Source organism: Charadrius vociferus, unplaced genomic scaffold (genome assembly GCF_000708025.1).
Source record: "Charadrius vociferus isolate BGI_N301 unplaced genomic scaffold, ASM70802v2 scaffold1061, whole genome shotgun sequence".
NCBI lineage: Eukaryota > Metazoa > Chordata > Aves > Charadriiformes > Charadriidae > Charadrius > Charadrius vociferus.
In genome coordinates this window covers 467,075-479,254 of record NW_009646734.1, presented here as the reverse complement: position 1 = coordinate 479,254, position 12,180 = coordinate 467,075, and the positions used below count along the sequence as shown (strand labels likewise).

The 12,180-nt window shown below is 45.5% G+C and overlaps 1 protein-coding gene across 1 annotated transcript; it reads right to left on the bottom strand.

The window, feature by feature from the left end:
* Positions 1-6,398: 6,398 nt before the first annotated feature.
* On the bottom strand, positions 6,399-8,129 carry FBXL8 (F-box and leucine-rich repeat protein 8). Its single transcript, XM_009889498.1, has 2 exons — positions 7,910-8,129; positions 6,399-7,376 (listed from the first exon to the last, which is right to left on the bottom strand). Exons 1-2 carry the CDS (start codon positions 8,071-8,073, stop codon positions 6,401-6,403), a joined length of 1,140 nt encoding a protein of 379 aa, XP_009887800.1. The 5' UTR covers positions 8,074-8,129; the 3' UTR covers positions 6,399-6,400.
* Between the last annotated feature and the right edge of the window lie 4,051 nt (positions 8,130-12,180).

The following is a 12,180-nucleotide window of genomic DNA, read 5'->3' as shown; positions in this document are numbered from 1 at the left end:
CCCCCAACCTAGTTCAAATTAGAAAATTAATTGTGTCTCCAGAAGACCAGGATGGTAATATCTGGGGTGATTAGAAAAATAATGGCTCAGACAAAGCTAATTGTTTACATTCACCTGAGCCTCCCCTACTCCCAGTCAGACCAGTTATTAAATCAGAAGTAACCACACGACCTCAGGGCGGTAAAGGAGAAAGCACTACTAAAACAACTCCACTTTATTCAATTCAGATGACCGATTTACAAGACCGCTATGGCCATAAGCCTAGAGAAACTGAAACTGAATACCTATGGGGAGTGTCTCTGCCCACGGGAGATAGAATTTTGCTCGATGGCAAGGGAGCCAAGAGCCATTGGGTCCCTGGCGTCTCTTTAAATGCTGGTCCTGACTCCGCAAAGGTCTCCAACTCACTAACCAGCAGAGTAGCATATTGGGCTGGTGGCATCGATGTTTTAGAGAGGGGAAAACACCTATTAATACCCATCAAATCTCTAAAAGCTCTCCGCAGCTTATACAAGGGCTGCTTGTATTCAAGCCACGCATCAATGAGACTTCACTGATGCTCCTATCCCAGCACCTGTAACTCCTGCTATGCTGAAACCTTTAATAAAAGGAGCCCCTGCTGCACTCAAACCTTTCCTTATTGTGAAGAGAGATGAAAACCAGAGGAACTTAAATCATAATGAATTAACAAATTTAACACAGACCATTAAAGAGGATGAAGAGGAAGATGAGTCAGGTCGCAGGGAAGTCCCCACCTTGGCAATGTTAATGCATGAAACTATCAGTCATATGCAAGAAATGGGATGGGATGAAATTCCAGTGAAATGAAAAATACAGGTTGCACTGTTAGGCAAATTCAGCAATCACATCAAAACAGTGCCCAAGAACCAAAATCCACTGAGCAGCAATTAAAGGGCCAGGAGTGGAGAAATGAGTTATGGAAACAAGCACTGGCACTAAGAATTCCTAAAGCCGCAATTTAGAGACAGCCTACCAGCGCCATTCTGAGTCTAATTCAAGCATTCCAGAAGTGAGAGCAGCCAAACACTCCAACTCCTCCATCACTGGCTCCTAGGGAGAATATTAACCCTTTCTCCCCTGACAGAGATCAGGTACAAAACACAAAAGCAAAGGACTAATAGCGCCTGCAGGGTGATTGCACCTGTCTGTCCAGAAAATAGAAACTTATCAATGGCTAAATATCAACGACCCTTACATTTTAATTCCGGTTGGTCCTTGAAAGCAATTAACAAAATTCTTAGTTGATACTGCAGCACAAGTTTCAATTATTACACAACAGGATGCCTACAAGCTGGTTTTATGACCTGGATGGCAGAGAGGTAAAATTACTGGAGTTGCGGGAACTTGTGCTGTGTGTCAAGCTGCAAAAGCTAATTTATGGCTCCGTGGCGAAAAGCGTATGACATATCCTGCATCACAAAAGGGGGTAAGCTGTTTGGCCTTCCCCACTGAGACAGTTCTCTCTTCTTTTCTTTCTCTTTAACAGAAACGACGAACTCACCAATGACATCGTGGGAACGAACATCATCTCCAATGATCCCACTAACAGCACAGTGGAAGCAATCCTTATCTTCGACATCGACATCTTCACAGCATCATGCCGACTCCTCCTCTCCCTCACTGCACTGATCTGCTGGGATACACATCAATGGCAACAACGATGATGATAAATATAAGCCCCTTCCCCACTCTCTCTCTCCTCGTTGGTGTAAGTATGTTTACAATAGCCCACACACAAGATCCGTGGGACCATGCGCTACTAAGACACACTGGAAGTCTTGGCACACCACAACGCAAGGCAGGCCTAAGTCTTTCTACTTTAGTCTTACATGGGAAGAAAGCATCCGCAAAAGAGGAATGGGGTTGGGATGACTCTCATTGAATGGCTCAGCTCCAAGCCATGCCAGGAGAGAAAACGCAAATTGGGTGCCATGTAATCAATGGATTCACGTACCATAAGCCAACCAGAATTAAAATATTTTATACCTATTTCTCCATACCAGAAAACCACAACAACGATTGTTATAGAATAACAGAACCAAATTTAGATTGCTGGTATAACTTCACCTTTACCAAACCTATAATTGCATTTTGTATTTGGGGCCATAAAACCACAGATCTACCATTTGATTTTACAATTGGCACACATAACATATGGAACTCGTGCACAACAGGATGGCCATGCTCATACAGGCTATAATGGATACACACCCAACACTTACCCTACCAAATCTCTGCATTTGTCTGTAGCAGCATTATGCAATAATGTTGCCTTCCCTAAATAAAAATGGATTACAAAAGATGAAGATTGGCAAATTCCATCTCTAAAATGGACAAGTGGAGACACCATTTCAATAGGATGCCAAATTGAAAACAATACTGAGTATACAACAGCTTTACATGTTACTGTAGAATACACTGGAAATAAACATGATTTTGACCATGGACATGTTTGTCCTTATGGACACGAATGTTTGTATACCTTTACCATATCCCACTCAGTACTCAACGTGTTTCTGGGCCAACTTGATTTCCATTCCAGTTTGGTCTTCCAGGTTAAAATCGAATTCAACCAACCACCTTTGCCAATCCAGCCTCCTATTCAACTGTCTCCTCGCATTTATGACACAAGCCCTTACATAATTAAAAATACAGGACAAGAGCGAGTTCTCTTTAACCCCAGTTCACCCCTAAAAAGAGTGGAACTAGTGCTGCACATTAATGTATCAGCAATTAGACCAGACTGTTATACCTTTTGGGGAGTTGCTCACACTGGCTAACTAGCATTGTTACATGGACGAGCATTTAACAATAAGCAATCCCGATGCATACGACGGGACACCACCGGGTTACTGGGAACAGGATTAGGAGTACTAAACAGCGCAGACACTGAAGCCCTAATGAACAAACTGCTACTACTGACAATCTAACCAAACTGGAATGCCCACTAAAGTCATCTTTATCAGCCTTGGGAGCAAGTCAATGGCTCCTATCAGACCTTTTACCTTATTGGGAATGAATTGAAGAAAACGATCATCAGTTAATTGTAAACGCCCTCGGAGCAGCCCAAGGTAATGCCTCTCTTGCCTTGAGTTGTACCCAAGCACAATTGTGGATACAGTCTATAGTAGCAGCCATTAGCAGAGAAGGAGAAGGAGGAACCCTACCCGTTGAGATTTGTACATTGATTTGGGATAATGCTTCATTATTTGAAAAGAAGTTTCAATCATGGTGGTAATTAATCAACTTTGCTTATCACACAGAAAGTGATGAGATTGTCGCATTTGTCCTCGCAATACGCAATGCTTCGGTGTACGCTCTATACCCAATCATTGCGTTAGGACTGAATCACAATGGAACCACGCTCCATCCCTTAGAGCACAGAGTATGGGCCCATCAAAAAGAGGAAAAGTGGCAAACAATTGATGTAAACACACGCATTGTGCAAGAACAACAAGGTTTCATTGGTGGAACTAACACGCGAAGCTCAAGGCATCTGGTTAGACATGGAACAAAACATCCGCCACTTTGAAATCCACCAAAATGAGATTCGTGAAGCTGTAATCATCTATGTCAGAAGAGGATGTGTCTGCACGTGGGAATCTTTATTCAAAGGTGACCTTGCTTATAACATAACCAATCAGCTTAACTTATGTATGCAACTTTTCTGTGATTATTGGCTGTCATTTTAATTTTTCTGTACCAATAACTACTCACAATGATTTGTCTTTTGATTACATATCATGAGCTATAACCCGCACCAATTGGAATTAATCTAACTACAGTCAAACAACTGCTTCACCGCCCTGATTGAATTAACCTCCTACAATAAGCACAAGAAACCAGACAAAAGACGCTTATCACAGTCCGCTGAAATGTTGAAGAAATACACTGAGTGTTAAAAACAGTGAAAGTAGATGGAGAACACTGATGGTGGGAAGTCCTGTTTGGATGGTCTCCAACGGCAACTGGAATACTATACCTGGTGTTGCACCCTATCGTGATCTTACTGATTGCTGTTATATTAAGCTTGTTGTTAAACATTGTTCTATATATTAGAGTTTGGAGGATGGCTAAACTAGTTACATTTTTGCAAAAATTTCCCTGCGTATATAATGTCACTTAACCACATTTAATGAAGCTCTGAGAGACTCAAGTCGTAATTAAAGAGATTTTAATTATAATTTCCCTCAAATTATAACTGGGTAGCGGCATTCTCTGTTTATAGGTATGGAGGCAAGTGGCAACCACACCGTCACTCGATGGATGAGTTACATCGACTTCAGCCATGCAGTGGAATGTGGTGGTGTAATCGCCCCTCCTCCTTTAGGCCACTCGGTACTTGGCGCGATTCCCTCCCCACCTGGGCCACATAAGAATAATACAATGGACCAGAACGTCACAGAATGGTCCAACATGAAAGAAAGGAAAGGTGGAGAGCAACAGACCAGAAAAGTATGGCAACCCCTTAGCGTGCCTGGCTCCCGTGGCCCCTACCAGTTGAAAATAACAACTATAATCGATCACTCCTGACAACATAGGGACTGTGGCCACAAAGGAGGGGATACCAGGACCCCAGGATCTAGCAAGTCCTCAGCTTGCCTAACTGGTGGGAAGTACCAGACTACTCCATCGTCCGAGCTGGGCCAGAGCAGAAAAGTACCCAACAGAAGTCAATTATCTCGGATCCTGTAAGCAGCGATTCTAGGAAGACCCTTTGAGCTCTCCTGGATCACAGCCGATGCACTGCGAGCATTCACTCTAAACTGGGGAGAAGGGACACTTTTAACTACAGGCTAGCCTCTGTCATCCACCTCTCCACCTGTATGTTTATGATATACACAGCAGCTTTATGGATGTGGGTGTGCTTCTGGTTGTCCGTGCACGCACAGGAGTTAAAAGAGGTACTCGTCAGCTCCTTTGGGTCGCCCGCTACTAAGAGATTTTGATTCCAGCAATCACAGACCTGGGTGTGTGCATGGGGGGGTGTCCGTGCTTATGTGCTTTTGCTTATATGTATTAATTTGAAATAAATGCTTTTGCTCGTATGCGTAGGTATTGATTTGGGATACCTTATAGTTAGTCAGTGTGAATCAGTCAGTGTGAATCTTGTCATCTTCAAATCTGTAATTAATTCGCTGTTCAACTATTTTGTTAAATCCCTCTGTAAATCTTTCAAACTGTTAATGATTTAAGTACTGCTAAAATTCAGCCTCTTGATCTACCTCAAATCATTAATAAATTTTGAATTGCTGCTAAATCATAACTGTGTCAAATATTTCCATCTGCAGCAGATGACAATATGCTCTCATCATCATTATTATAAATGCTTTAGATAGCTCTAAACAGGTGCCCACAGTGTAGCTTTATGCCAGGATCTTTTCAACTGAGAAACTGATCTTCAAATAACATTCACCAAAGCCTTTGGTGCAACAGACCAACACACTCATATCCTAATTCAGATGCAAGGTAACTTGCACATGAATGCAGATATCAGATGCAAAAACTGTCAACGCTCTTGATTCTCCTAAGAAACACTAACAATGTAGTAAGAGAAAGGTCTGTGCAAAAGGCATTCAAATTATAACCTGGAAATCTGCGTTCCTGAAAGACAAGATGAACAAGGAAATTTGCAGGCCACATGCCTTGTACTACTACCTTGTGAAGGGTTTTCCTTAAGTGCTTTTTCTCCTGTTTGTATTTTCTACCATAATTCAGCTCCTGTTATATATCTCCAAGCTGGAAGTTACCTGACAACTGGGTAACAGGTGAGCTCACTGCCACCGAAACGCCAAAAGAGAAATTGCCAAAGTCAGAGTGGATTCTCCATTAGATGACCACAGTTCGTTGCTATCGCTCACTGGATCTGCATGGTTAAGTACCCCACTGGGCAGAAAAAGGCTGCACTGAAGCTGTCACTTCCTTAACTGTCTATTTAAGTAGTTGCTAGGCACCTGACACAACGTGCTTCACTTGGAGATTCTTTTAAAGCGTAAAATCAAAATTAATTTTTCCTGAGGTCCTCAGTGAAAACCCACAAAGGGTAAACTTGGCGTTCCTGCTAAATAAAGAAGCAGGGAAGAAAAAAGACCTGTCCCCCATACCCCCCACAAAGTGAAAAAAAAAAAAAAAAAAAAAAAAGAAGGGGGGAGGGGGCAATTCTATTTCTCTGTATAACCCTTTCTCTGTCACATTTGAGTGTAAATGCTTGGTCTGCAGAACAGGTGTGCATCATGTGTAACAGCCAGCGCTGGTGAAACAGCACGTCCCCAGTGGGTGCAGAGGGCATTTTGCAGCGTTGTCCTTATAGCCCCAAATCTTCTTTCCCTGTCCTCTTGCAGATTCCCCACGATTTCCCCAGGATGTCAGTAGGAGCTGGTCACTGAACTGTTACTGGTTTCCAGGGGTGCCGTTCCTTGGTGACCTTCAGAGTGTATCGTTTCAGATGGGGGCAGTGCGTGAGGAACGCTTCTACCACCTCCTGGCTGACCACACAGTAGCAGTGGACCTCCAACAGATTTCTGCACTGCCTGGCCAGATCGACTAGCGAAGAATTTAAGTCCTCCGAGGACGTGGTTTGCAACATCAGCTTCTTCAAAGTACTGCTGTAGCTCTGGCTGACAAACCTAATCTGATTTACCATGTAATTATAGGTATTAAGTTGCAGCGTGCTCACAGGTATATTCAGCTTTAGGATCAGTGGGATTTTGCAGGCAGGGACCGTATGATCAAACTCCAGGTCTACACAGAGCTGAGGATGCTTTTGACTTACAGCAGCCCAGAGCTCTTCTGAGATGACTGGTATGTATTTGTCCAGGCGCTCACAGAAAATGTCTAAATGGGTGAAAGCTGCTCTTTCAGGCTTGAGCAGTTCCTGAAATACATCCTCAGACAAACTGGCATAGTAAACCCCCAAGGCTGAGAGTTTGGGACACGCTCTGAGAACTTTCCTAATGGTGCCTGGAGCCACATTGCATACCAGGGTACGGTTGTTGATGAACAAACTGTGCAAGTTTGGGTTGGTGGTAGCTAAGAGTTCAACAAGGTCATCATCGAGAGTGAAGGGCATTTTTCGAAAATCAATAAGCTGAAGATCTATCTGGTTTTTAGTGTCACATATATTCCGTATGCTCTGTAGGATGTCCTGGCCAGAGTAGAAATAGGGGTTCTCCCCATGGCACACAATGCACAGCTGCTGCAGTTTGTGGTTCTCTTTTGCCACCGCATCCAAGATGCGTGTCACATTCTTCCGGTTGACCTCTTTGGACTGGTCAAACACAATCTTCAGGTGTTTGACTTGGCTGAGGAACTGGAGCAGGCTCTGCAGCATGTCTTCCTCATCCTCTGAATCACAGCTGGAAGGGTAAAACAAACTCTTAGTCATGGTGAACGCTACGCTCAACGAGCAAAGAGCAGATATTCTCCTTTACTAGTGTTTCTGCAAACATCAACAGGTACCCTAGATGTTTCTTCTCCCTTGATGCCTGCAGAGATTCTGTAAGCCCAAACACTGGAGGATTCAGGAGGTGAGAAGAGACAGTCCCCAGAAAGACCGATCAGAGAAGTCAGTGTCACGACAAGGGTAACTATTCAGTAACTTTGTCTCTTGCCACTTTCAAATGGCAACTTAGAACAACGTACCTAAGAACGTACTATTTCCCATAAAACCCAAATCAGCAGCAGCACCTGAAAAAACCCAGCATAAACCACAATTTTCTCTGTTATATAAACAGGCGCTAGTCATGTAAGATAATATCACCACATACAGAAGTTCAATTAACATCAATAATGTCATAATAGAGTGGCCTAAATGTTTGACATGCACTGGAAACAATGATCTGGTTATGCTTGCAAAGATGCTCGGACATTAGAAACCCATTCCTCTCACCTGATCGCTGTGAAATGCCAAACAGAGCTAGAAGAAACAGCCGCAGCCCATTGTCTGCACACCTGAAAGACTGTGTATCTATCTTGAAGAGGAAGATAATAGAAAATTTGGATGAGGATTTCTTCTGGCATGTAGTTCCACAGTTCTGGAACTGGAGCAAGCATTTTGCTGATCCAGTCAGGTTTAAAAATGGGAGAAACTTCCAAAACTGCAATTAATTCTCATAAGTCCCTGTTCAGAAAAACAGCAACCAAAAAAAAAAACAAAAAAGGAGAGAGAGAAAGACACACACATTAGGATTTATTTAACAAATCAAGCAACTGGATCACAGAGAAGGTAAACATTTTTTTTCAAACTTGACATTTCACTGAATTTTGAAATTGAATACAAGAATGAGGAAAATTTGTTGGCCAGTTGTTTTGCACAAGTTCTTCAATCAATCCTAAGAAGCTGGGTGATACTTTTCAAGAGTTAAAGATGTCAGATCAAAGCTTGGGGGGCGGGGGGGAAGCGCTTTTTTTTTCCTGCAGTGAGGTTTTGCAACTCTGAGTAATAAAAATGCAAGGGAATTTTCTAGCACTGCTGCACCGGTATTCAAAAAGCTGAGACAGATTTCTCAAACTATGGGGGAAAAAAAACCTCTTTGCAAGCAGAAGCTCTGCACAGAAAACAGCCCCACATATCCATTTTTTACTGATAGCGAAACAGGAGGCCGGTAGTAGAAACCAGCAGCTGAATTACAGTGATCCTTGCCTGTGAATAGATGCAACAATTTGAAAAAAAAATGTTTTATTACTGTGACTCCAGTTCTCAGAAACTGCATTTATATATGTCTGACTTAGAAATGGAAAAGCATATTTTGATTAACCTTTCACGTGAGCTATAATGTAATAGAATAAATCCCTGGGAAGAAGGATGAGGTTTATAGGTACAGACCGTCACCTAACTTTTTCATTCATCATCTTCCAAAAATGTATTTTATCCATCTTCTAGATGTCTGCGTAAATAAAACTACCAGCACAACTTATTTTTTTAACCCTCTCATAACCAAGCGAGGGATTTTAAAATGCAAACGTTCCCCTTCCTCGGCTAGCACTGGAGCATGCGGGCAAGTCTCGCAATCTCCCCGCCGAATTTCACGGCATGCCCTCTTGCCTTGGAAGCCCCAGGTCCTGGAGTCACAGCATTATCTCTGCATCGCGGGTTTCACTTGAACAAAAACCTGCGCTTCTCAATATCCTTGAAGTGGGGAAAGAGAAAGGTAGGGCTGCCGGAGTAGCGATGCAAAAAGCATAATGCAGAGGGGAACACAATTGCACATTTTTCTAGAATACACTGCTTTGAAGAGTGACTCATTATTTTGAGTGCGAGGTGGCAGTAGCATAGCAGCTATACTATCTTATCTACCATCGTATCAGTGACAACCCCCTTTCCACCCACTGCCGAGCTCGAACAGCCAAGTGATACCGTCCTGCTTCCTTCCTGGGAACCCACTATCTTTTCTCATTTTCTCTGACAATCACCTTGACGGCTCGGACCCTGCTTTTCTACTTTTAGCTGCTTTTAATACTGTCTCTAATACACATTTGCCAAAATGTTAAACTGCTCTTTGCCCTACAGGAAATCTCACGTGTCCAGCTCCTTTCATTTTCATTATGATACCTTTCCTTAAATCCCAAGCCTTTAGAGTCAGGCGAAAAGGACCTTGAATCTCTTAGAAAGTAAAAGCGCATTTCTAGCCACGGTGATTGCTTGGAAAAGCTTAAAAATACAGCCTGAGAGCAGGAAGGCAGGCAGAAAGGCAAAATTATTGGTTAAATAACAGAATGGCTTTGACTCAGAGAGGAGCACGGTTCACAGCCTGTGAATGTTGCGGGTTGGCTTGAGTCCACCTCGGGTGCCTGCCCCGGCGAGGCCAGCCGAGTTCGGACCGGCTCTCGTGGGCCATCGAGGACCTTTATTAACCAGATGACGGAGCTTCGTCAGCTCTCCGCACGGCGGGCCCCAAGGCAGCCAAGGCAGAGGCTGGCTGGGAGCCAGCGGCCAGCAGCCCCAACAGGAACAGGCGGTGCTGCTCTCAGCCGAGAGGCCCATGGCGCCCGGCTGCCACTCTCCCTGCGAGCCCAGCAGCATGGGGAAGCCCCCCGCCATGGCATCCCCTCCCAGCAAGGCCGGGACAGGGCACAGCGTACCTCTTGGAGCAGGGCCCCTCTTCCTCTGCGCTCCCCGCCTGCGGCTCCCAGCACCGACTGCGTCCCGGAGGGAGGAGCGGAGGAGGAGATGCCAAAAATAACCAGCTGAGAGAGAGGCACCTTCCCTGCCCACAGGGTGGGAGCTGGGATGCGGCGCCAGCCTTTATGGGAATGCACAGATTAATAGCCCTGTCTTCCGCCTCCTTCGGCACCCGTCCTCCTCCCCACAGATAGCTAACACCCCGCTTCCCTGCAGAACCCCAGAGCTGACCCTTCCCGCACTTGCAGGGATGCCATCAAACCCTGACACCCAAATCCCACGCCGGCCAAACTCTGCTGAGCTGATTTCGCCACGCGGGATGCTCCCCAAAAGCACGCACTCAGCAAGGGTTAGCGGAAGAGAAACTCAAGTCTCAGCTACCCTTTCCTTTTTTATCTCCTTAATATAGAGCGAACAGATTTGCTTCAAGGAGAAATGTTTACAGGACACGGGTGGGTGATGGTCCCCACAGCAACTCACCCTGTGGTTCCCACCTGGCTCTGGGAGCCAACACTGCTTCAGGCTTGTCTTTTGTAGGGGAAGGTTGGGATGTCTGGGCTCGTTTAACCCCCTTAACCCTTAAAAGCATGAACTCAAAAGTCACTTCTTAAACCGTCAGCAAACAAATGCCTGGTTTCCAGAAGCACTGGGACCACATGGCCACTGATCCTGAAGGGGGCTGTGGGAGCTGCCTGCCCCTGTAAAGGACAGCATCCAGGACAGCCAGCCTGCATTAACCCCTTCAGGGATTTATTTCAATTATGTTTTTCCTTTACCAAACAAATTTGCTTACATTGTTAAAATACTGTTGTTGTAAAATAGCATTAAGTATATATGTATGCGTTTTCAATACGTATAAGCGTATATAAAAAAAGTCTTTTATAATGCTTTCCACTTTTGTTTGAACAGTACCCCAGGGAGTTTGCACAAACCAACTGTCAAGCCAGAGTGATGGCAGATCACACATGGGGACAAAATCTGGCCCCAGGCCCCCCACCAGCTTCTCACCACAGCTGGGGACAAACAAGGGAGCTGCTGTTACCCCTCCATGCACGGGAGGACACCTATGCAAGACAAATGCAGCCTGGTCAGGGAGCTCCTACCTGAGGTTGAGCGCTGGAGACTCAAATCCAGATCCTTGCTTTGCTTGCCACAGAACCACTCGTGGACTCGGGAAAAGCTGTGTCACTTTCCCCACCTGTCCATTCAGATTGTTAGAGGAGCACAGCGGAGTTAACAGCCTCACCTGGCTCAGAAAGAGATGGAAGATGGTTCAGATACCGCTGCATGAAGGACTAAACCAGAACACCCAGCAGAATTCAGCAGCTATATTGACACCATCATCTTACCTCTCCTGTAGAGACGTGAGGACCAGCTCAGGTGTCCTCACCTGCTCACCACGCTCAGTATCACGCTGCTCTGCTTCTGTTAAGCACAGTCCCAGAGGTCCCCCCCGTCAGGGCTGCTCTCACAAGCGGTGCCAGGCTCCCTGCTCGTTTCTTTTGGGAGCTTTCCTCCTTCGCCCGCTGCACTCTTGGACAGCAACGTCCCATCGGGCCTGCTGGATTTGCCTGGAGAAGGAAACTCCACATCATTAATCCCTCTCCCATCCTGAGCAAACGGACGCCCATGGACACTGTTACAGATGCTGCAGAGTTACTACGTTCTGCAGTTAAATTATCCTGGGCCACCTTTTCAAAATGAGCTCCAGGGAAGGGAGAGAGTGAGAACTGAACTTCCTCCGCTGCTCAGTAATTACTAACCCAACCAATCCTCATTTGCACCGTTCGCTCTCGTTAGCAGCGTCGCGGGGGAAAGCTGAAGACCCCCCAGCCGTGCCGCACCGTGCCACAAGTTAAGGCGGGGGGTTGGAGCAGCCCCGCTTCCCTCCGTCCCTCAGGGCGCGGGGACAGGCGCCCCAGTCCCGGCCGGCGGGCAGCTCTTTGGCCACCCGAGTAATTACCAGCGTAATTTCCGACCATCTCACTCATCCTCACTCACACGAGGGGCCGAACCCGCCGCGGTGTTGTGGCGCGGGG

Coding starts and splice junctions, on each gene's coding strand:
- FBXL8 (XM_009889498.1), bottom strand. CDS start 8,073: ATGCTTGCTCCAGTTCCAGAACTGTGGAACTACATGCCAGAAGAAATC. Junction 7,377..7,909: donor TGGCATTTCACAGCGATCAG/GTGAGAGGAATG, acceptor TTACCCTTCCAG/CTGTGATTCAGAGGATGAGG.